The 26,348-nt window shown below is 38.5% G+C and overlaps 1 protein-coding gene across 6 annotated transcripts; it reads left to right on the plus strand.

Moving 5' to 3' along the window:
- Positions 1-1,896: 1,896 nt before the first annotated feature.
- Positions 1,897-23,849, plus strand: LOC136237638 (DNA (cytosine-5)-methyltransferase 3A-like). Of its 6 annotated transcripts, XM_066027880.1 has the most exons (21): positions 1,897-2,037; positions 2,251-2,458; positions 2,519-2,725; positions 2,970-3,164; positions 4,245-4,286; positions 4,934-5,013; positions 5,834-5,881; positions 6,114-6,178; positions 7,431-7,617; positions 9,466-9,550; positions 9,598-9,674; positions 22,242-22,285; positions 22,336-22,515; positions 22,565-22,622; positions 22,717-22,831; positions 22,892-22,989; positions 23,248-23,264; positions 23,315-23,407; positions 23,459-23,546; positions 23,600-23,668; positions 23,720-23,849. In XM_066027880.1, exons 2-13 carry the CDS (start codon positions 2,356-2,358, stop codon positions 22,454-22,456), a joined length of 1,254 nt encoding a protein of 417 aa, XP_065883952.1. In that variant the 5' UTR covers positions 1,897-2,037; positions 2,251-2,355; the 3' UTR covers positions 22,457-22,515; positions 22,565-22,622; positions 22,717-22,831; positions 22,892-22,989; positions 23,248-23,264; positions 23,315-23,407; positions 23,459-23,546; positions 23,600-23,668; positions 23,720-23,849. The 6 variants fall into 6 exon arrangements, with proteins under 6 accessions (XP_065883952.1, XP_065883936.1, XP_065883930.1 ...); XM_066027864.1 differs by having other exon boundaries at positions 22,675-22,831; positions 22,892-23,264; XM_066027858.1 differs by having other exon boundaries at positions 22,892-23,264.
- The last annotated feature ends 2,499 nt before the right edge of the window (positions 23,850-26,348 follow it).

Consider the following 26,348-nt stretch of genomic DNA (forward strand, 5'->3'; position numbering starts at 1 on the left):
CTACCGGAAGTGCCAGCAACTCAACGACGCCAACGTCTAGTGGAGTGTCCTTGCTTAGTGTGCTAAAGGCACCAAGTGCATCTGACTTCTCTCGTAAGAGAAAAATTGCCAAAAATCCACCAGCTGGCAGGAAGAGAGCATTACATTCGAATTCGCAGAGCAACCCAAAAACGATCAAGCCCCAGCAAAGAGTAACCGAATATTCCAAGGAACCCTTTACTGTAGCTACTGGAAAGCTTTTTTGCCAAGGATGCCGGGAAGAGTTACCCCTCAAAAAGAGCAGTATTGAGTATCACTTAAAGTCTACTAAACATGCTAATGGAAAGAAAAAGCTGCAACAAAGGAATGTTAAAGACTCAGACATTGCACAATCTCTGCAAAGGTATAATGCAGAAGCTCATGGGCGAGGTGAGACTCTTCCGGAACAACAGCAGGTTTTCCGAGTCAAAGTGGTCAAAACATTTCTTCAAGCGGGTGTACCACTAAGTAAGGTTGACCAGTTTCGTAGTCTTTTTGAGGAGACAGGCTATCGCCTTACAGATCGCAGATTTATGTTTGACCTTATTCCTTTTATTTTAGAAGAAGAAAAGGCACGTATTAAGCAATCACTCCAGGGTCAGTTCTTGAGTGTCATTTTTGATGGTACCTCTCATAGTGGAGAGGCATTAGCAGTCTTAGTGCGCTTTGTAAATGATTCTTTTGAAATTCAACAGCAGCTTCTAGCCATCCAACTGCTTTCAAAATCTCTCACTGGGGAAGAAATTGCACACGAATTGGTACAAGTGCTTTCAGTGTTCTACAGCATTTCTTCCAGCCATCTTATTGCTGCTATGCGAGATAGAGCATCTGTTAACAGTGTAGCAATGAGGACATTGAAGATTGTTTACCCTAATGTAATAGATATTGGATGCTTCAGCCATGCTTTTGATCGTGTTGGAGAGCACTTCAAAGTACCAACCCTGACTGAGTTTATTGGTAATTGGCTAGCACTTTTTTCACATAGCATTAAAGCCAAATTTCTATGGAAACAACAAACAGGAAAGGCAATGGCATCGTATAGTGCTACCAGGTGGTGGAGCAAATGGGAAATTTTTAAGCAAATAATGCTCCAGTTTGGTGATATCGAACCATTCCTAAGTGAAAATACAGACTTAGGCCCTGCATCTCGTCCAAAGTTACTAGCTATTTTAACTGACCGTGAAAAGCTTGAACACTTAAAGCTTGAGCTTGCTGCTGTTATTGATTGGGGGGAGGTGTTTGTTAAGGCTACATATAACCTTGAAGGAGATGGGCCACTGAGTTTCACAGCTTATGAAATAGTACAGACTGTTGTTGCAGCAGTCAGGGCAGCTCATACTCCAAACACTGAAGCTGTTATTCGCAGTATCACTACTCAATCAACTGCACAGCAGAGGCATCGCAGCTATGCTCGAAGCTGTATGCAACCAGCTCTAGATTACTTTCAAGAACTGCTAGATTCTTCCTTAAAGGAGCAAATTTTAGTTTTTAAGGCTGTGAGAGTTTTCAATCCGCACAAGATAGTAATGCTTAAGCCAGATGTTTCTCATGTAAATGCATTGCAGGTTGTTCCCTTCTTTAAGGATGACGAGCTTGAAAATTTGAAGGCTGAACTTCCTTCTTATGTAGCTAAGGCGGATGGTATTAGTGATGAACTTGCTGCTCTGGAATGGTGGAAGCTCAATGCAACTGATTTGCCTTTATGGTCAAATGCTGTAAAGAAGGTCTTGACCATACAGCCCTCCTCGGCTGCTGCAGAAAGGGTGTTCTCACTATTGAATTCAGGATTTGGTGACCTACAAGGAAATTCACTAAAGGATTATATGGAGGCATCAATCATGCTAAGATACAATCACTAATATCTAAACACCATAGTGTATGTAAACAGTGCTTATTGATTATTACATGTAATTATTATTATTACATTGTACACCAACTATGGAGCAAAATAGATTGTTGACAAGCAAAATATTGAGCAAAATAGGTAGGTAAAAAAAGAATTGCTGGAAAGAAAAATAGGTGAGAAAAAAAGCAAAATAGACTCATCCCTAAGTACGTAGTGTTATGTGTCTTGTACTGTTAGTGCATGCACGTACATTAGTGCATGTACGTACATGTCATACTTGTAATATAGAAACCTAAACAAATGAATTATAACTGTAGATATATATTATGTTGTGACAGCAAATTACTGTTCACTGTTGCCATTACCCATGCATGTATATTAAACAGGAAGTGGCTCGGCGTTGTGGCAAGGTGTTTCAGAGCAAGCAGGAAGACAAGTCACAGAGGTCTTATGATATTAGTTTGCTACAACAAGCAGGGGCAGCAGCGACGATGAAGGAGGAGCCCGTGGATGATGATACTGAGGCTGACAACAAGGAGGAAGAGGAGGATGATGATGTTGCTACCAGCAATGCCCCTTCCAGTGCTACCAAAGGTACTGTGCGTGTGCTACTTACGTAGCTGTTTGATACTTGTACGTATATGCATTCACTAGATACTACACCTCCTGATGCTAATACAGATGATATTAAGACTGATGCTGGTGGTAAGAAGCCACCCAAAAGGAAGAAGAGAAAGACGCTACGTCGCAACATGAGGGAGAAAAATCTGGTGTACTTGACCCAGCTTGAGAAGGAGATGATTGACTGGGCACTGGATAGCTTCCAGCCTTTTGGACCATCAAGCTTTCAACCAACGGAAAGTATGGGAACTACGTACTGTATAGTGCTTGTACCATTGAGCTAATGTTTGTGTACTATAAATAGACTTGCACACACACACAGACACACACACACACATGAACATACGCACATGATCACACACACACAAGGACACATTTTAGTTTTCTCATACTAAATGTGTTTGTATGTCCATGTGTACAGTGCATTGATATGCTCTGTAAACTCAGCTATAATATTATGTGAACTTGTTTGGTTACTTGACAGCTAAGACATATACACTTGTGACAGCCACAACTGGTATTAGCTACAGTGTGGATCGTGCACCACTTAGTACTAGTGTGACCTCTGGACCTGCCACTACAGCTAAGGATAAACCAAACACTACTGATAGTGTCCCTGGGAGCACTGGTACTGCTATAACAAAGACCACCACTCAATTACCATCCAAGGCCAATAAAGGTATAGCTCAAATAGAATGAACTTTGATTTCTGTATAGTGCATGTACAGTACATACTTGCAACTATGAAAGTTATACCTTAATCTTGTGAACCAACAATTACATGTTAGGTATTTATAAAAGAAATGTACAAAACTGATTCTAGTCGTTATGTTATATGATTGTCAGTATGATAACCACAAGATCGGAAACCGTATATAATTTATGTGGTACAGTTGTGTCATGAAAATTTTGTTATGTGCATACATAATATCTTTTTAATTGGCTGCTCAGTTTTCGTATGTAAATTGAGCCAAGGATTTGCAGTTAGCTAGCTAGCTTGCGAGTTTGCGTGATAAGAGAGTCCAGGATACATGTTGTGAAAGCAGCAGTGAAATTCCTAAGATATGATTTTTCTGTCACTTAAAATTGCGTGCGTGTGTACAATACTGTATGCAACTTTTCAGTAGTGCTGAGTGATGATATCTATTGATGGTATGATACTCATGATCAAAAAAAATTATTGTAATACGATTTAATTACAACTTGCTACTGCAATACTACTGCTATAGGCTTATAGCTTATTGCTTATTGCATGGCTGTAACAAAGGCTTTTGAGTTATCAACTGCCCACACAGTTAATTACCTAATTATTTAGCTTGCAAGAAAACCACCCCAGACCAAGCAAATATTAATCCACAATTGTGTTAGTCATGTTTGGCATATTGTTTATACCATATAGTCAGAAATTTTTTCAAGAATCGAAACTTGTGAGTTTTACAAATAACGCAAAAGTAAATGTTTAAGGTAGCTATTACCTTTAATAATGTAAAAACATTTTCTAGAATTTTATAATTAAAAAAATAATAATAATCACAAGTTTCGTGAATGTTTGGTGTCCCTCGAAAATTTCTGGCTATGCGGTACTGTACATATGAATGCTTGAAACTTGACTGAAGATAATCACTTCTCCATCATCATGATATTATCATAATATTATTGTGAATAATAGTGTAATATCGATCATGATAGTGAATTTTTTGCTATTGCTGAGCACTCCGTTTCAGTATGTGCTTTGTATTTAGCATGTCTAAATTTTTAGAAAACTTTGCTGCTGTAGCAGAGAAGAAGTTGAAGATTAATGGTATGTGGTACACATGTGTTAATTGTTGTGTATCTTGTATGCACAAAATGTGTCCATATATGCCATGTGGCTGGACCAAGAGTTCATAATATAAAGTAGTAAGAGAGAGTCTCCAACAGGAGCACATTCCAGCAAATACACTGAGTAAGATAGAATATCAACACCTTGGTTTGTACAAAGGTTCATCATCTCAACACATATCAACACTTGCCTTCCACCAGTAAATGTGTCAATTGGATCAAAACTTTCAAAAGTCTAATTTTACTCAGTGTGTTTGTACAGGCTATATTGGCAGTTTGACACTCTTCCTTAATATTGTATATTATAAACTCTTGGCTGGACTTACAAGGAAAGGCATATAAAGGCATTACTTATAGTGTCTGCTTTAGGACGTGATGCTTTTCCAAACCATTAATGATATCAATTCATATACGTACCATAATATATTTTGGTAGCCTTGCCCACAGTATGTGGTATGGATCTTGCACACACACACACGCCTACACACACGCGCGCACATAAATTTTGTATGCGTACATATGGTAGTTAACCATATGAAATGAAGTATGTATGTAGAAGACCCATCTTCACAAATCCAGCCACATGTTTATGTATATGTACATATATTATTGAGTTCATTTGTACAGAAATTTGCATATCATGTGGTAGTATGGCAGTGGTTGCTAGCCATCCATTGTTTCAGGGCGGTCTCTGTAAGAAATGCAAGGTAAATGATTTTTATGCAGCATATACATGCAGTATGTACACATACAAATGTATTTGCAATGTGTGACCCGCTAAGCAAAAGTTGACTAGTTTTCTCGAGCTTCTTTTTATAATTTCTTTGCTGTAAAACACCAATGGGCTGTTACAAGTTTTAGCCTTAATAAGGCTGAAACTTGTAACAGCCCATTGGTGTTTTCCTCTAGACAACAGATAAGGCTGCCTGTTTAATACTATTTGAATGGGCAGCGGGAAGAGCAAAACAATTGTTTTGTATATATTGTTCAAATCACAGACACTTTTAAACCAATCATAAGTCATAATTGCTACAGGCTATGAAGTTGGGATGTATTCACCACAAACTAGGGAATTTGTCAAGGTGCAGTTTTCTCCCATGCTTTCAAGCAAGAGGGCTGTCGAGGCTTAGAAATGGCTACGATAAAGTTACCTTTTACCACAACGTAAACAAAATGTATCATACTAATAGTATGATGGTATATAAGTTTTATCAATTCAAGTATTGTTTCTCTGTTTACTGGAGTGATTAAAATTAAAGCATATGTAAAATTAAGTTTGTAGCACACCTTTTTTTACGCAATGTAAATTCAATGCAATGTATGCAGTTTATCTCAAAAGCATAACTGTGCAAAATAACAGGGCTTTTGCTCAGCTGGTCACATATATGTGTGTATGACATACAGTACCTATGTACTGTATGTTGTTGGAGGTGACCTTCCAAATTGTTCAGTTTTCGAGCATAGCAGGGCTGGCCACTATCCATAGTTAACTCTTAGTTTTATTTATATACGTACCTTTTTTATCAGGAAAGCTTCATGGAGTGTGTGTATCTGTTTGATGACGATGGATCACAGGTTTGTGTGATGATGTCACTGTTGTGCGTGCGTGCGTGCGTGTGTGGATGTGTGTGCATGTGCGTGTGCATGCGTGTATACACTGTACATACCCATAGTCTGGGGAACTTTATTGAAAGCCTCACTTTATTGAAAGCCTCACTTTATTGAAAGTCTCACTTTATTGAAAGCCTCACTTTTGTAAACCTGGCATGTCTGTACAGTATTTGTGCCTGTTTTATATCCCTTACAGATGTATTGTACAATTTGCTGTGGTGGAGATGAAGTGTTTATGTGTGATGCTCTGAACTGCTCAAAGTATGAAACTGTGTGTGTTGTGCTTAGTAATAACTGGTGTCTTAGAAGTAACACAAACCAACTTTGTCGTAATATTGTACATAATCTACAAAGTTTTTATATCTACATCGGTACCCAATTGTTTTGGGTTGGATCAGTGCCTGTAGCTTAAAAGTAGATAACGTAGCAATTAAGTATCGTGATACGATACTATACTTAGAAAATATCGATATATCGAAGTTTTCTAGTAGAACAGTCAGTGATTGCTCTATTGCTGTAGCTAATGGTGATCTACTGTAGGTACTCAAATAAAAAACTTCTCTCAGTATTTACCTGTACTCTAAAACGCAATGTTGCGAGAAGCCATACAAATATGCATGTATAAGTGCCGAGGGGTGTGACACCTTTGCAAATCTGTACGTGATTTGAAATCTTTTGTGATTTGAAACTTGATTTGTGATTTGAAATTGGATTTGTGATTTGAAACTTGATTTGAAAACGTCATGCATGATTGCCATAGTGTGATTTGTATGGTTATTACTGGGTTCTGAAGGACATTAGTTCATGATTAAGAAATCACTGTAAGCTTGTATTGTTTATAAATATGTTTTTGAGACTAGTTTTCAAGCAGCATTACTTGCGCGGGAGAATTGCTCGAAATTTTTGTGATTTGGTAGCTGAAGGGTGTATGTGATTTGTGGAGGTATCATACTCTCCAATAAGTGCTGCTGTTATGGCTAAAATATTCTTACCCAGGTCTTCTAAAACAGTAGCTGGTACACTTTAAGTATAAAGCTATAAGCAGTAAACAATCTGCTGTATATAGTAGCCATCATCAAAATGCAGAATAATCTGGACAAGCCTTAGTGGAAGCATGCATTAAAATGTTTGTGGTAGCTAATTGCTTGGGTGGTGTAATAGAGGCAGATATCCAGGTAGAGATGTGCTTTGTAACAGCAACTCTGTATTCCATATATATCAGAACACACTAGCTATGTATAATACTGTAGTTTATCAGAATAAAGAAATTTGTATACACAGTGAATGTAGAATCAGTGTTGGCTCTGATAAATTGGATGTTGTTACAACTATTAGCTAATATGCCAGTCATAACTAGCCATGACCACTTCATTTTAGTATCATAATACAGTATCATATCGAACAGTTATTGATGGTGATACGTGATACACAAAATGCACTGTATCACAGAACACTAGTCGTAACATCACTGACTTGTATTGTTTGAATACAGCATTGCACTTCCATTGTACAGGGTCTACTGTGGAATATGTATTGAACATTTGTGTGGGAAGGAAGAGTTGCAGAGAGTACAGGAAGCTGAGACGTGGGAGTGTTACTTGTGCTCTCATGACCACTTCAAACTCAGTGTGCTGTGCAAGAGAGACAACTGGCTGAACATGTTGAAACAACTCTTCAGCAATGACTACGAAGTGCAATATGTACGTCCTAAAAAAGTATTGTATTATAAAACTATGTGTACACAGAGTCAAAAGACACCCTTGAAATAATCACTGTGCATTACTTATGGAGTGGGCTAATTTTGTACTTTTCATAGAATTAGTAGTAAAATTAGTTTTAAATTTCAAAATGCATATTTAAACTTCTGGTCGATGAATGCAACTTTTATGTCAGAAATTACTAAGATGCATGCTTGCCAAAACTTATTGCTGATGGAATAATCCATACCAGAATACAAGTACACAAAAAAATTTGGAATTTCCAACTGAAGTAGGGACCATAGCACATCGATAAAAAGTACTGAAACAAGCTGGAGTAGCCCATGATATTAAATCACAGTAAAACAATAAGAAGTGTTATATCCCTACTGTGCTCAAGTTCTGTTATGGTATCTTGAGCACAGTAGGGACAACACTTCTTATTGTTTTACTGTGATTTAATATCATGGGCTACTCCAGCTTGTTTCAGTACTTTTCATCGATGTGCTATGGCCCCTACTCTAGTTGGAAATTCCAAAATTTTGGTGTACTTGTTTATTAAGCAGTACGAATCAAGAACTGTTCGAAAAACACCTCTGCAATCAAAGTAGCCACTACAAAAAATACGGACGATTTCTGTTACAAAGGGAAGCCATCACGTACTACTACCAAATCAACACTTTTAGCTGTCAGAAAAGATGAATGGAGGACACTGGTAAGTCCATGAAGAATGCATTGTATGTACTGCGGTATGCCAAAAGGCACCTCTTGGGCCGAAGCGATGTTGAACAATGAAAAAATCAAGCCCGTAGCCTTTGCTGGTATCAAGTTGTGCTTTTCTGAAGGCATCAATCAGTTACTCAGTCAGTCACTAGAAAATTCCATTTAATTTTTTTTTAATTCTGTAGCAACTTGTTGAAAGCATTTCGGGTCGATCTGAAGACTTGGTTTTACCTAACCAATACTGCCTCATCGTCGTCAGGGAAAAGTGAGGCTGGTTTTTGGGTGATGTTTTTTCATGGGCCACACCCACTCCTTTGTGGTCCCTACTATACAGTACTATCGTACTGTATGATACCAGACAAAGAAAAGCTGGGGAGTCTTGAGTGGGAGTAAATTCTTATTGGTGGCCAGTTTGATCGTACCTAGATCTACTAGAAAAGTAGCAGATTACATTGATTCCAACAATGACCATTTTTGATCAGCTGCCTACTGGCTAATTGTTCATCATGTTTCGCCACTTTTTATTGCTGTGGAACCCCTACAATGCTGCATATGTCCATTGTTCACTTAAAGGGGCAATGGGTCTCGAATTTGTTTTGTTGCAAAGCCATTCAAGATAGCATAAACATGTGATAATTTTGTGTACAATAAAATCATGTGTGTGTCAGTGGGTCAGAGAACAATCTTAAAAACTATCCACAGATTTCATTCTATGGCTGTAAAAGGAATAAACAAGCAGCAGAGGAGTAATTGATGGTACACAACTTGTGTTCATGTATGACAACCAGGCGCGTTGTAACAACAATGTTATTGTATAAAACAAAGTAATCAGCCTTCTACTATAATGCTTCTACTATAATGTATCGCCTTTGTTACAATGTCAGACAGCCCAGGGGGCATTCCAAGCTACCGTAGCTCACCTGGCTTACAATTGTAAAAGGACAGATGTACAAAGACTGCCACTTTAATCTCACATGTGCTCCTTAACAAAGACCTGTTTTGTTTATGATTATATCATAAACTTGAATGGCTTCACATATAAACAATTCACGACTCATTGCTCCTTTGATATATCCATACCCACATATCATGTTCTCATGCAAACTCTACTTATCTTGTAAATTAAAGGATCCGCCAGAGTTTATTGCACCTATACCTGCTGAGAAGAGGAAGCCAATCAGAGTTCTTGCACTGTTTGATGGCATAGCAACAGGTACAGTCATCACGTTGTACCAGTTAGTATACAGTTTGGTGATGCAGGAATGCAAGTGCTAAGGGAACTGGGCATTGAGGTAGATGTGTACGTCTCATCAGAGATTGATCAGGATGCTGTTAAAGTTAGTTAGCTAGTATAAAATTTGTGAAATAGTACAGAAAAACTATTATTTATTGTACAGGTATCTTGATGTACGATGCAAAAAAAAAATATATATATATATATATGTATATTATAGAGATAGCCAGTTAACTGAGACAGATTTGTTAACTAGGTGTGCACATATATGCTGGCTTTTAAGAGTGCACCTTGTGTTTTCCAAAAAGGGGTGTTTGTATGAATGTATGTTGTTGTTTTTTGTATATTTATTTTTCTGCACCCACAAGAGCAAAATGGCTTTGCTAAAAGCAGCTTGTATGTGATAAATTAATGCTGCTCAGAACCAGTATAAACTTCCCAGTAGGTCAGCTTTCGCTTTGAGGCGGCCAAGTTGAAAAATGGGTGTAGCGAGTTCTTGAAGATGTTATGAATGCCTTCACAATGGGCTATAATGGGCATAAAACAACAACAAAAAATGACATATCTGGCATTGTAGGCTACCAGAAATAATGAAATCCTTTGAGGAGAAAGGGAAGGTATACCATTCTTATACAAATGACAGCTTTGAGGCTTTCTCTAAATTCACACGAGAAAACACGATAGTGACACAGTGAGAAGATACTTCTGTGCATAATTTGCATTTTAAAGTGAGTTGTTACACTTCTTTAGCAGTGCGTAGAAACGTAATTACCAAATTAATTCATGAATTACAAAAATACACTAATTTACAATATGTACAAATCTAATTATCTAGCTAATTAGTAATAACATAGCATTGATATAAACTAATGGTTGCCTTTTAGCTTAGTATTAGGTGTACAGGTAAGGAGGCTCAAGGAGCCTGTAAAGCCTGATCTTTACAAAAATTATTATCTACAACATAAAAACTGTACAGATCATACAACAAGAATTAACTAAATACGAGGTCCTTTAAAGACCTTTGCAAAAATTATAACAATTCAACAACTAGACTTCGAAATTAGAGTTTAATATTAAATGCATGGGTGCCTGGTATTTAGAAGTAGCATATCAACCGTTTGTTGGTGGCATGTTAAGCCTATTCAAGTGTCCTGCAGCCATCGATACACGGAGCGCATCCACTGACAGCTGGCATGGTGACTTGAGACTTAGTGTGCCAGCTGGCAACACTTTCAAACACAATTGAACACTAATTCACTCGTCTTAATAGCCATTTGAATCTGCTCGATTGGTAGTGGGTATATCACGTGCTGTTTTGATCGGCATTAAATAGAATTGTCGTACAGTTTCTATCACCTCCACGGAAATATTCACCCATTATACGATCATCTCTTCAGACTGCAGATTGCATTTCCGTTTAAAAATTCCGTGCCACATGCGTGCATGCACACACAAGACTGAAAATGTTTTGTTCATGGAACAGGTTAGTGACGTGTGGGACTTTGATTTCCAGTTTGTAAAAGTAGCTCCGTAAAGATTGCATTTGAAAAACATATGTAGTAAAGCAGCGCATGCGCCACGCAATTTTTAAACGGAAATGCAATCTGCTGTACAACATGGATTCTATTCCCGGTGAGTGCGAAGCCTTAGGCCTTGTAGTTTTCTCAAACATTTATTATTTATTTATTCATTATTAATGACGTAATTTTAACCGCATTTCGTATTATCTTTAGTACTTGGTTGTATAACTACTAGGACCGTGTCACATACAACCAAGTACATACACTAACGTGACAGCCCCCTGGTGAGGCTTTTAGGTGGTGAAGGCACGATCCCCAAATCAACTTAATATGTCACAGTAGTGACAGACAGTAGTGACAGATATAGCACAATAGTGGCATCATAACTAAAGGTCACCAGTAGCTAAGTGCCAGTACATCATTGGTGTGGTAATGGCACAGTGATGTGTACACATATATGTATACAAAACATACAGGAGAGAACTATACATTATTGCAGTATTGTATGCAGCAATACATTATAGGCAACATCACCAGGTGAAATTTATTAGCCAATATACAGCACAGTATCAACATTTGGAGCTAAATAAGGTTCATCAGTGGTGTAGTAATGGCACAGTGACAGGTGACACATACTATAATTATGCATACACAACTTACAGGAGATAGCTACACAATACTGTAGGAGTATGCAAGCCAGATGAACCAGATAAAGGATGACAGCCAAGCCAGCCAGAGCCTAGTAGCTAAGCCAGGTGAAGGCAAAAAAATTAACCACGTATTGAATTGCCTGACACCAACACGAAGGAAGTTTGCCATGCCAGCTTCACAAGACAAGATTGTTTACTTATATTTTATATGTAACTGTATTGTAAAGAGCATGGCATGTGTTTTAATGTTTTCTTGTATTGTTTAATTACATATTTTATTATTATATTATTATATTTATTACTGTGCAGCAATCAAAAGATTATAATGCACAGGTGTGATCATAAAAGTTACTTAAGTTATTACAAAACTCATTAGGGGTAGAGGAATTAATTACATCAGCAGGGAGTTGGTTCCATAATTTGATGGTTGATGGGAAAAAGGAAAATTTGTATGCATCAATTAGAGTCATTGGTTGGTGATAGTAGCCACTCCTTAAACTTGAAAGTTTGGGGGTAAGATCATCTGTAGGCACAATCAAATATCCATTAATTATTTTGTAAAAAGTACTTAATTTAGCTTGGGTTCTTCTTGCCTGTAACAATGGTAAATTAAGAGAAGACAACATGTTAGTAACACTTGAATATCTTGAAAAGTCATTAAAGCAAAATCTAGCAGCAGTTCTTTGGATTGATTCTAGCTTGTTTATATTCAACAAGGTGTGGGGATCCCAAGCAGACGTAGCATATTCAATGATTGGACGAACCATAACCTTGAAACAATTACATTTAATGTGAGTAGGACATTCACGTAAGTTACGATACAAAAAGTTGTTTACTTGTTTAGCCTTGTTGGTAATCCTTTGGACATGCTCATTCCATGATAGGTTGCTTGAAATTGTTATGCCAAGGTATTTGGTATGAGCAACTTGGGCAATAGGTACAGCTTCAATGCAGTAATTAAAGACAATGGGGTTTTTCTTATTGGTAATTCTCAAGAATTCACATTTGCTGGGGTTAAACTCCATCTGCCAAATACGTGCCCATTGTGCAAGAGCATTTAGGTCTTCTTGTAATGCATGACAATCAGATTCAGATTTAATGTAGGAGTAGAGTAATACATCATCGGCATACAACTTTACTTTAGAGTGTACTCGAGAAGGTAATCATTTATATACAGTAGAAAGAGCAGTGGGGCTAGCACCGTGCCTTGAGGAACTCCCGATGATACTGGGGTTGGATGGCTCTTTTGGTTATCTAGTATGACATATTGTGATCTATCGGTTAAGAAAGATTTAAGCCAAAGTAGTAGTGCTCCATGAATTCCATAATGGTGAAGTTTTTGGAAGAGGCCTGCATGAGGTACCTTGTCAAAAGGCCTTACGGAAATCCAACAGGAAGACATCACATTGACCCTTCTCATTAAGACACTTGGCAAAATCATTAATGGTGGTGATCAGTTGTGATTCACAGCTTCGTTTCTGTCGAAATCCATGTTGCCCATCATATAAAACTTCATGGTACTGTAAGTGTTTGGTAATGCTAGAATATACAATATGTTCTACGATTTTACAGCAAATACAAGTTAGGGATACTGGCCTATAATTGCCTGGATCGGATCTGGCACCTTTTTTAAAAATTGGGACAACTGCTGCTGTTTTCCAAACGCTTGGTAAAACACCTTGGTCTAATGACACTTGAAAGATAACAGTAAGGATTGGTACAATCTCATATGCAACTTCTTGTAGGAAATGTGCTTGAAGGTTATCAGGTCCAGGTGCTTTGTTCACTTTGATGTTAGATAATAGCTGAGCCACACCATCTGAATACACTACAATCTGTGGGATACTAGATAATGTTTCACCACTTAGGTCTGGGATATGAGATGTATCTTCGTGGGTAAACACAGATGAAAAGTAGTCTGCAAGCAAATCTGCCTTTTCCTGTGAGCCAGTATAGGTAGATCCCTGATGTTTCAGCATACTAACTCCTGTGTGATCTAGTTTTTTGCTTTTAATATATGATCATAAACGTTTGGTGACAGCATTACTGTTAGGATCGATGAGATTGGCTACATACTGGTTAAAGCATTTGCGGCATTCATACTGACACTGTCTTTTAATATCCTTATATTTAGCCCAGTCATATTCTGTATTAGTGGCACGGGCATGATTGTAGGCACGTTGCTTTTTACGGGTTAGACACTTGATGTGGCTGTTAATCCAAGGCTGGTGGTGCTTAGTTGAAGAAAGTTTGGTTGGAACCAGGTCCATGCAACTGATGCAAGTATTACAGATGGACATAAAATCATTTCAGAGAATATCAACTGATGTTGAATGTGTACTGATAAAATGTTGACAAAGTGACTGAGCAGTTTGCCTAATAAGATTGAAATCTGTATGGGACCAGAAATAGATAGTTCTTCTGGTAGGTGGTGGCAGGTCTGCTGTTATGGATGAGATGACATGTACTACTTCATGATCACTAATTCCATCAACTACATTGCAGCTTTCTAATAAACCTGGTCTATCAGTTATAAAAATGTCTAAGGTGTTTGAGCCTCGTGTGGGAAAATCTACCATTTGGGAAAGAGCATTATTATCTAAGAAATCCAAAAAAATATTATTCAAATTTAATGAGTTAGAGTGACCTGCAATGCTACCATCGCACCACTTGATATCTGGAAGATTGATATCACCACCAATCCAAAGAGCAGCATTAGGGAAGCTGCTTCTGATATTTGTGAGCTATTGACAAAGATTTTCCAGGTAAAGTTCATCACTTGATGGTGGACGATAGATTCAACAGGCAAGAAGAGTACACTGGTTGTTAAGGTTGATTCGCATACTGTTAATTCACAATTTGTGTCAGTTAGAGTTACTTCATGAGTGATTAAGGTGTCATGACAGGCCAGAAAAACTCCACCATAACCATCATCACGATCTTGGCAGTACACAGTGTGATTTGGTGGAAATATTTCACTGTTTGATATACCAGGGTTTAGCCAGGATTCACATCCAAACACAATATCAGGGTGGTGTGAGTTTAGTAAATTTAAAAAAGATGCCTTTTTGGCTACCACGGATTGACAATTAACCACTAGTGCAGAGAGTTGTGGAGATTGATCAGAGTGATTAGTAGGAGTTAAAGAGGGTAAATCACTTGAGGGGGTAGGGCAGTAATTATCAGTGCAGAGGGGACTCATGTCGGCTTCTGCACTATCTTTCCATTTTTTATCATGTATGAATTTCCTTCTTTATTCATATCTGCTAATTGTTGGTGCAATTCTTTGTGTCGCTTCTGTTCTCCAGGGATAAGGTCAGGTGTAATGAATAATTTTCGTACATATTCTGGGTTGCTTGATGATCTCAATTTGATCTTATTCTTCAGGATGGAGGACTTTTCTTGGGTTGAGCTGAGAGTTAACTTCAATAGACGTGGCTTGTCTGACTTCTTTCCTAGGCGAATAGCATTTGTAATAGATACTTGGGACCCCAGGTAGGTTTGGAATATTGAGCTACATTTCTTAATGTCTTCTTTCTTTCTATTGGCTCTCTCAGAAGCAGTGGGCTCAACCAGGTTATGCAGGATGACATTCAGTTGCCTTTTTTCTTTCTCCCTCTGTTCCACTGCCAAAGATGATGCTAAGCGTACAACTGATTCCTCAGAGATTGCGGTTGGTGAATGTGAAGATGTAGGATCTGTGTTGACAGATGAGGAATTGCTGGCTATTGCCGATGTGATTTCCTTGTGATATCCACCGAGTTGGGATTCAATGTTTTTAATTGCCTCAGAAAGTTTCTTTTCAGTGGATTGGACCTCTTGAAGTTTGCTTTCAACAGACTCCAGCCTAGTATCAACACATACCTGTTCTTCAAAATATTATAAGGCCATAGGCACTTTTTCGAGGCATGTTGAGCAAAAGAACACAATATTACCCACTACATTACTCAAAACACTACACTGATCAGGACTTATCTTGGTGCACACACTGTGCTGACAACTCTCGCACCAACAGCATTCAAATACGTCTTCGGTAGCCTTTTCTGAACAAACAATACAGTTCTCCGGGCTGTTCTTCGACGGCGATTCTGTCCTAGGCCATTTAATTCTGTTCGCAAGCATGGTTTCTCCAATTGATGCCCGGTGTAGAGTTGAAAAAGGACACACAAAACAACAGAAGGGTACGAATACAGCTGGCCTTTTAGGGTACCGTTAGAGTTGACACGGTACCACGTCGTTTAGGTCTGTCTTGAAGTTAAGACGAAGGAGATGTAGTGAAGGTGAAGTTTGAGCTCCCCTAATTTTCGCGTTTTTAAAAAAAAATTAATTTAATTTTTTTTATGTGTGGAATGAATCCACTGGCAGCTGGCATGGAGACTTGAACATAAAAACTTACTTGTAATCTTCTTGTTTATGTGTAAAGTGGCCTCTGGCTCTCCTGCGGTCACTCCACGGACATTCGCTAATCTTCTCCTTCGCGCAATCTGTAATTAAGCAGGGGTGTGGTACTGGAAATTATATAGAATTACACGTATGCAGAGGCGTAGCTAAGGGGGGGCATTTGCCCCCCCATCACTAAATGATTTTTTAAAAACCTTCGTCACAAGTTTACCAGTATTAAACTGACACGCAAATGACTGTAAATTATGTACACTACTACGCGGTATCACCACTGCAGGGGTTGCTAGTGAATGCGCACACACAACATTCAACTCGCTCGTGAATCCATTAAACGAAAATATTAGAGACATACTTCTATATTTAGCCTAGATTATTCGCGTGATAGAACATTTTTGAATCTAAAAAGAGTGACCCGCTTCTCCGCAGCAGGAGTCACAACTCACAAGTGACAAAGGAGACCAGATGACGCTACGAACCTGCTGCCTACGATGTGATAAAGTGTTAGCTAAATAAATGTACCAAGTTTATTTTATCGAATCGATCACACTGGACCTTTGTACGTACGGCAGTGCAGTCTGTTTTTACTTCGTCAGTCAGTCAGGTGGATCAGTCAAGCTTACAAGTTCTGCTAGCAAGACAGGTGGGATTTCGTGCAATACATGGCATTTGAATTTCGCCGAGTGAAGTGAGTGAATACGTCATCCTGTCAGCAGTGTGCTAGGACTGCAGCACAGGCTCTGGCTAACGTAAAGTAACTTGTATTTGCACTAAAGTATTAGCTCTACCGGACTGGATGAATTTGTTGGAGTACAGTTGTGGCACGTGCGATGATGCTCGACGAATATAGCTACCTCGATTGGAAGCAGTCAGTACTGAAATAGTTACGTAGCTAGTTATTTAAGCTGTAATAATACAACACCGTATGTTGGCTAGCCCCCCATTGGGTCATTAGCCTTTTTTTTTTGCAATCATGAATGATTTTGAGTGTTTCGTGGGGGCATGCCTGCCTCTCCATCACCTTCTGGCTAGCTACGCCCCTGCACGTATGGTCAGGTCATTAGCACGAACGGGCGCAACGATTATACGTTTGTGCCTTCGTTCACAGGCGAATCTATCCCCGGTTAGTTCATGTCTCTAGACCTCGTAGTTTTCGAGAACATTAATTATTAATCAATTATTATTTATTTATTTATGACATAATTTTAACCACATTTCGTATTATCTTTAGTACTTGGTTGTATAATTATTAGGCAGCGGTTACTGAACCGAAAGTCGGTTTAATAAGCCGGGCTCGCTATTGAACCGACAGTAAACTTAGACAGAAAAAAGGGTCACAAAATGAAAAAAACAAACCACAAAACTCAACTTGGGCTCGAATCCTGGAACTGTAAGCAGTAGGAACTGTAAGCAGTAGGAACTGTAAGCAGTAGGCTTACCACTGTGCTACCGCTGCTAACTACCCACTACCCCTTAGCTACTTTTCTACCTTATAAACGCTACTCACGTAGTAGTCTCACTATATACAGTATATAAGAAGAATGTAACCTAACGGTGAAGAAGAAACCAAAGCTGAACCCGAGCCTACCCCTAGCGCTAATGTTACTTTTCGCGTCCCCTAAAGTCGAATGCTCGGGGAAACTACTAGACGCGTCCCCTAAAGTCGGACTTGTTTTCAGATCTATGTAATGTTTTATCAGGAATTCTCCAGGGAAGTGTCCTTGGACCCTTACTGTTTGTCATTTTCATCAATGATTTACCTGAACATATTCAATTCGCAATTCCCTTTATCTTTGCAGATGACACCAAGTGTTTATGTGAGATCAGATCTCCTGACGATACTGAGAAATTACAAACAGATATCAACAATGCCTTCAATTGGAGTACTACATCAGAACTATTTTTTAATTATTCCAAATTCATTCATCTTCACTTCTGGGCCAAAGACTCATTAGTCCATTCAATTTATAACATTAATGGACAGCCCATCCCTCATTTACTACACCACAAAGATGTTGGAGTAATATTCACATGTGACTTCAACTGGACGGCCCACTATTCATCTATTTCTGCAAAAGCTTATAAAACACTAGGTCTTATCACGAAAACTTTTAAAACCAATTGCACGGAAGCCAAGAAAAACTTGTACATCTCATTAGTAAGATCCCAACTAATCTACTGCTCACAAATATGGAGGCCGCAATTAATAAAAGACATAACACATACAGCGAAGAGCAACTAAGTATATTTTAAATGACTACACCTCTACCTATAAATCCAGACTGGAACAACTGAACCTCCTTCCACTAATGTACATCTATGAAATAAATGACCTTATGTTCTTAATAAAATCATTGAAATCGCCATCAGACAACTTTGAAATCAGAGACCATATGTGACGGCCTGCGAAAATAGGGCATGTGGGCACAAACTACACCCCGTCACTCTACAGGTCGTATCTCAGTACTGGAACAGAATATTTGCATTCTGTAAGTTCATATCAAAACTAGTCTGTACATTTTGTCAAATGAAGCCATATGCGTATTCCGTTTTTTCAATACATTTTGTACGCAAAACATATGTTTTTAAAGCGTAAAGTTTCATTACACCTTACACATTAGACCTTTCCAAAAAAACGGGTGGAATTAACAATTTCTAACCTCCAGCTTTCTTTTGTTCAATACAATTTTATCACAATTCAACTGGGAAGTCACTGCTCTTGCAGGCTGAAGTCCGTTGATTGCAAATAACTCCCATACATTGCATATTGATGATTGCGCATGGCTCATTTATCGCGATGATTCTAAGTCACACATGGGGAAATCCCCATTAAAATGGGTAGCATTATTTAGAGCAGTCTAGCAGCAACAGGTTGGTGTGAAATTTATGTGGATTGCGACAGTATTTGCCAGTGCTCTCGTGGGTTAAACGTTTGTAACAAAAACTCCATATATTTGAATGGACACACGAAATGCCTACTTCCCAGAGAGCTACTTTTCGGATGCTACTCGATGCAACAGGGGTTCTAGTGGACTGAGGTTTGTAGTAATGTATTTTATATCAAGTAGGAAGAGAGATTCTACTGGTAACTCAGAGTCAAATTTTCGTATACGCGTAATTTAATTTTAGCGGTAAACTTGACACAAGTTTTGATATGTGCATCATAACGCCACATAAATGCTTACTAAGAGCTGAAAAGTTCATTGCTATACCATACTTGTACGAAAAGTTATGTACAATGGAAGTTTTGAAAAAGTAGGCAAAAATCATGTGCCCACATTCCCTATTATCGCAGGCCCAGTCACATATGTGACCCAGTCTGACAAAACCGGGCTTATTGCCTATTTAAAAGTATCGAGAAATGCCGGTTTTAAGTATTTAGTGTGTTGTAGCTCGCCAATGGTTGAAGCTAAGTGTACCAAATTTTCACACGTTTTACACCAATTCCTTACCTTCCAGAGCATCCACTGTGCAAGTAGCCAACAACTAAGTTTCCCGCCATTTTAGATAGTTTTTAAACCGAGGTTGACTGTACCAGGCGAGCTGCAAATTGGGTGCGAGGCGGGGGCCCTGGAAGGCGGGAAAGATGGTGTTCAAAAATTGAATAGGAAGGCCAAGAGATGAATTAGGCCAAGTTTTGAGCCAATGAGGTCTCACAACTGGCTAAAATGAAAGGAAACTCACAGCAGAGGTACGTATTCAACACCACAGAGCTGTACAGCCACACACAGTCATTCCCAGGCTGACCAGAGCTCCATTAAGGCCCCACACCTAGGGACCCGCCGATTATGCTCATAATTTTACCTATTATGCTATGCTGCACTGCTCAAAAATTTACCTATTATGCTTAAATTTATGCTCAAAACTTACCTATTATGCTCAAATTATGCCCAATTATTTATGCTTCAGTTCTCATGCTCTGCTAATAATTTCCAGTTTATGGATAATAAGTGGCTGAAGCACAAACCTACTTGACAAAATGCATATATATCACAGAAAAGATCGATATACTCTAATAGAACAGTCAGCTATGTGATTGTTCTATTAGAGTTACTGACTGTTCTATTAGAGTATATCGATCTTTCTGTGATAGCTATTTTTATAAGCAAGAATTCATACTGTTACAAAATATTCTACCTATTATGCTAGCATTATGCTCAATGCTTTCAGGCACCTATTATGCTCATAATTATGCCAGCATAATCGGCGGGTCCTTACCCACACCACACGTACGGATCGCCACTGGGCTTGGGAAATGCAGCCAGCAAAACCAGACCACTCAAGTCTAGCTGACTTTAAATGTGGAATTAGATAGTTTATTTATGCAGCTGTGTGTCCTGGGTGAAAAATCGAATCTGCTGACATGGGCGATAAGACTGGTTTTCTCAGACTGGGTCACATATCAAGACTCACGGTAGTGAGTCGCGAGGCCAAGAAGCACAAAGCGCGCGCCCACAATAATAAACACGCGACCACTGCTGTGAGTCATTTACATGAGAGATCGATTATGCAATCTTTTAAAATCCGCATGGCGAAATCTCAGCCTTACTAAAAGATTCCACCTACGGACGAACAATGCCTGTATGATTTTACGGTACTGGGCTTTGCAGTGTGAGGACTCTGATTTTCCTTTCCCCAAACTGCTGTTGTAATTAATTGTGTTTGTAGTTTAGTTGTAGAGTAGTTTGTATTGTAGCTGTATTTTGTGCTTTTTCCCTTTATATAACACTCACGTAAAGATTCCACCTCGAAACCAGTGGGAATGTAACCTTTGTATAATGAGTAACTACCACACGAAAAGTCAGGCGAATTGTTGGAGTAGTTTGTTCCATCGCCCACCCATTTACAATGCATTAATTAAATTATTTATTCAAATGTGCATTTAAAAAAAATGTGCATCGTTCTTTTTTTTATTTTCTTCGTCATCGCATCCCATTGGGGCGATTTTCTTTCAACCATGAAGTCGTATTGTAAAAAGGCTGCGACTATCAGGGGCTTTTTACACAATGTATCTGTACATTTAATTTCGTTAAAAGTTGTTTGTTAGTTTATGAGATCGCTTCTGTGCTCTTTGAAGATTCAAACTTGCCGCCATGACGTCGAGGTGTGAGGCACCCGCCTCAATTCTCAAACAGCGTGGAAGTGGGCAAGGTCATTAGCCATAGCGAGCTGGCTGCGGGTTTAATTGTGAGTCCAGTCACTGATTAGCACTGTGAAAAAAGAGGAATATAAGATAGCATATCTAATGGCTTAAATTATACACATAGTCTTGCATTATACTAACTATCTTATACTTTAGTATAAACCCCATCTTATATTATGGGAAACAGATTATACTTTAGTTTAATACACATTCTTTTGCTATGGCTTTGTTTACTTAACTAAATGTGATAACTGACTTTTTAGCTTCACCATCTCATTATTCATGGACTTTTGTTTATGCAGACAGCATGTGACTTAAGATTTTTTTACTGTATCGAACAAAGTCATGATGATTTTACAATAAGTACACAGTCTTTTATTAAATCACTATAGCTAGCTTTGTTGTGATAGCTAATTTTGTATGCACACATTTTCATACGGCAAAGCATATAATACCAGAAAAATTAATTATTCAATCAATTCTTTCTAAGAGTCATACAAATCCAGATTTTTTTGCACAGTTAGCACACCTGTAAAAGTTGGTAGTAATGCTTGTGGGGTCAGTGGTGTGCGCATGCGTAGCAGATGCAATTAAGTCGCCATCTTTGTCGCTATTGTTGTATCAGAGCCTGAGATTGTAAATGTGAGACGGTGTATCTCGCGCAGAGAGTGTGCGCGATCGGCGCCATCGTCCAATGACCGCACGATGATAGTTATGGACCACAACTGTACATCCCTGCTGGGTGTAGTGGTGAAGTGGCGGCGTGGTGGCCCAATTCCTACCATGGCAGTGATCAAAAACAGCTCTAGATGAGTAAGTATTAGACTAAAATGATAGCTTGTACGATAGGTTTAGCCGTATTAAATTGTTTATTGTGTATTGTATGACAATGGCCTGTAAATGATTCAACTTTGGTGTTGCTGTGTACGTATTACATATTTTATAACCTGTTATCTCAGCTTATGGCGGATGATGAGTGGACACAGTTCATCAGCCATCAACGGTAAGAGTATGCATGGTCTGCTCTTATGATTTGGTATATTATCTCTTCAGACGTACAGTTTCTTGTCGGACCTCTTATTTCTCCAGGTTGTCAGTGTACGACATCTGCAGTGTTACTTTCCTTCAATGGCAGCTGCTTCCTTTAAAGAATCTGGTAGAGCAACCATTGTAGACAGTTTTGTTCTTTTTTTCACAGAGTTGTTCAACCTCATCTTCTAATTACTTACAGCTGTAAGTGCATTAAGCTTGATTGTGTTTTTATTCATTTTCTTTTCAATAGGGTAGGAATTACAGAATTAGTCTCAGCTCTAGGAGATTCTTATTGCTAACATCTGTAAGTAAGTACACTGAGAGTGTCCAGTATACAATTTATAGTTACCTTCATTTCAGTTTGTGGGAACCGGTCTTATTTCTTCATGTTTTTATCAACAGCTGACGGTTGCTACCTCATGTATGTCTGGCACTGTAAACAAGTTGAGTGCTTTCAAGAACCTGTTCCATCTTGTTTGTCCTTATTTCACTGACCATGATCGTATTGCTAACAAAAGTAAGTTCACTGAGAGTATGCATATTATATTATAGTTAGTCTTGTTTCAATTGTACGTAGTGATTGCAAGATTCTTGGACTTGGTTATCAGTGCATCAGATGCTTCTTGTGAGCTTATGTAACAGACATAAAAATGGCCACGTGGTAGGAGTATTTTTGTGAGTTTTGGGTATGGGTGAATGTCAGACGAAACGTTTTGAATGGTTATATCTCAGCCATACTTATACATTAGCCAAACGAATACGGATTTAACATAAATCAATGCTTGAATGTACTTATTTTAACACTTGATAACCATACCTGCTAGTTACAGCTTGATATCATTGTTCTTGGCTGAGATATGATCGTTCAAAAATCTTCGTCTGATATTAGCCCAACAAAGTCACATACTAAGTGGCCATTTTATGTCTGGTTAGACTCACTGATAACAACTGTAAGTACACCGAATAATCCAGAATATGAATTATGTTTGCCTCCATTTAGGGTTGTGAGACCTGGTCTTATCAGACTTGTCTTAGTTCTACATGGATTGTCAGTCTCAGACTTGGTCTCAGTTTTAGAAGATTGTTACAAACTGTAAGTACAATGATTGTTCAGTATACTCATTATATTTACCATCTTTAATAGAGTTGTGGGACCTAGCCACCGTTCTACATGGTAATACTAGGTTTCCAGACAAGGTCTCGGTTTTATGAGACTCTAATTGTTACAAACTGTAAGTCCAACGATTGTCCAGAATACACATTATATTTACCATCTTTGTATTAGAGCTGTGGGACTATTCTACCAGACAACTAACAGATAGTCACAGAGTTCTACATGGTGATGATAATACAGGTAATTTGTAATGGAACTTGTGAATTGTATTTACTGTCTTACCTGCCGCAGTTGGATAAAGACTGATAAATGACGAAGTTGATTTGATACTGTCATGGCCGGCCAAGGAGACATTGATTTACTAGCTGTACCTATTGTGGTTTTAACATATGTACATAATTAAATTCATTTATAGAAATTATTTAATTAAGGTAGCCACAGATTATAGGAAGGTAAAAAAGTACAGTAGTATAGTAGCCAATATATGGTTGAAATAGCCTTAGTATAGTCTGATAACACACTACACTATATTATTGATTTAATCTCTAATATATGACTGTCTTAAATATATTCAATAAGCTTGTTATAGTAAAGTCCTAATCTAATAATATATGCTGTACTATTTCATTCCAATACTAACATAATAAGACTGTTATAGACCTTATTATTCTGAGCTTTTTTCAGTGTTGTTTTAAATTTGCCACGGTATGCCTCCACTGACTCGTTATAGCGTTAGGCCCCCATGCAGGGCCGTACTGGCATATAGCTGTTTCATACCCACTGTAGTGTTGGGATACAGTTGAAATAATTTACTGCTACATTACCCGTGCACGTCTCTAATCCCGCCCCAGCCATTCAATGCCAGTGAAACTTCAGTGTTCACTAAAAGCCAGCATCAGCGCATCACCTTTCAGTCACAGCACTTGTTAGACCCTCATGCAACCACCCACAATTATAGAAACCCATTAATGATAGCATGAATATACTGTAATAGTAATCGTTTACATTATGATGATCCCAAACAATGACTACAATAGCACAAGAAGCCAGATACACTAGTGTTTGGGTATGAAGTCCACCAAGGGTTCATAATATAGTAGTGGGGTCTTGGTACTACATATTGATTTTTCTTCACCATTTGCATGACTTGTCCATTGACCATAAATTCACCCGCCAACAGTCACAACATCAGTATCCACCCTGCATATACAGAAAGGTACAGTATATGCATGGTCAGGCACAGCTAACTAAAAACATGTAATCATATAGTCAGACTAACATGTCAAATATGTATAGTGTGTGTGTGTGTGTGTAGCATATGTGTGTACATATTGTTATTCAAGCTGAGTATGTGTCTGGACCAGTTCTTCAAATCCAGGACCCTGCCATTGTCCCACGCACTACACATATACACCAACATTCTAATTATACTCACCACATGTTGTAGTTGGACTTCAACCAGTGTATGTTACAAAAGTCTTTATGGTCAGGAGGTCCTACGTATAGGTTCCTTGGGTTGATCAGATTGAGGCAGGTCTTGTATGGGAGGAGACAGCAGATAAAACGGTGTGACTAACACCTATACAACATGAGCATCACATCATTTTATATACATTAAAGTGCGCATCCCACATATATAGCCATTCCCAAGATGCATTATTCAGCGTACTGAAGCTGGTAGCAGTTGATGACCAATTTTGTAATATATTACTTGACTTGTTTTGTGGTTCTCACCTATGCTACATTGTTGACGTAACAATTTTCGTTACTAGGAGACATATAAACTAGGAGGGACTAACAGTTATAGCATAATGGTAAACAAGTTACAACAGCAAGGAAATTTTATAACCAGCAGTGATCTAGTTGATAAAGGTAGAAGGTTTATGATGCAAACTCATTATGCACCTACCAATGTGTTGCCCCACCACCCCCCTTGGATGTAAGTGGGGCTTTACAAGGGGAATTGACGTGAAACTGCTGCCCCACTATGGGGGACAATCATTCATTAAGCACCTAAGTATTTTTTCTACGCTATGTCAAATCCTGAGTAAATCCCCACGTTTCAAACTGGAGCCAATGGGTGGGGATTTGACACAATGGGTTTTCCCTACCATGGGGCATTTAACATTCGGTTGTGCCTACTATAGCCCCATATATGCCCGAAGGGAGGGGTAGTGGGGCAATACATTGATAGATGCATTACAGGGGTAAATAGATTAAGCCTGTACCTTGTGGGCCTAAGCATGTTCCTCTCCTGTTTTGAAAAATAATCTTTTATTGCCTGGCCTTAACTGGAGTTTGCCTGACACCTTCAACAACACAAAAAGTTATCTAAAATGGTTAATTTAGCTTCGACCATTGGCAAACTACAACACTCAACAATTATATCAGAGTATACATAACTCTATATATCTGCCCAGTTACTATATAGTAGTTGTCTAAGATCTGCACATATTATCATCACATCAATCGATTGATGCATAGTAATTATGGTATACTGTATGCATGCATTGAGCTGAGCCCTCAAAAATATTAACTTATTAGTTTTGTAGTATTGACTTACTTGCTAATCATTCAAATGCTGACACATTATTTATAGCCAAAGATTTCACCATACATTAGAGGAAGCCATAAAAGTATATAGCCTTATAGCTTTTTCCGAACTGTTGGTGGAAGCATTTGTCTGCTCTTGACAACTTTGTTGTCATCACCAACCATCTGGTTGGTTGAAATGTTGAGAAAAAAATCTTTCATTTTTAGCTGTTTTCTCACTAGGATTCAGCTCAACTTGTTCGCGGTCTGACCTACACAGCTGCTAGAACAAGCCAGCTGCAAGGATCTGGCCTACAAAAGCATAGATATACAATCCCAGGAAGCTACTATGGCGTGGGGGATTCCTGTCTAAAATTACGACGGTAGT

This window comes from Dysidea avara, chromosome 1 (assembly GCF_963678975.1).
Source record: "Dysidea avara chromosome 1, odDysAvar1.4, whole genome shotgun sequence".
Classification (NCBI taxonomy): domain Eukaryota; kingdom Metazoa; phylum Porifera; class Demospongiae; order Dictyoceratida; family Dysideidae; genus Dysidea; species Dysidea avara.

Bases quoted from the DNA above. Each gene is read 5' to 3' on its own strand.
- LOC136237638 (XM_066027864.1), top strand. From the start codon at position 2,356: ATGAAGGAGGAGCCCGTGGATGATGATACTGAGGCTGACAACAAGGAG. The intron at 4,287-4,933 runs GTATGTGGTACA...TCATTTGTACAG, and splicing joins GAAGAAGTTGAAGATTAATG to AAATTTGCATATCATGTGGT. The intron at 5,882-6,113 runs GTTTGTGTGATG...TATCCCTTACAG, and splicing joins TTGATGACGATGGATCACAG to ATGTATTGTACAATTTGCTG.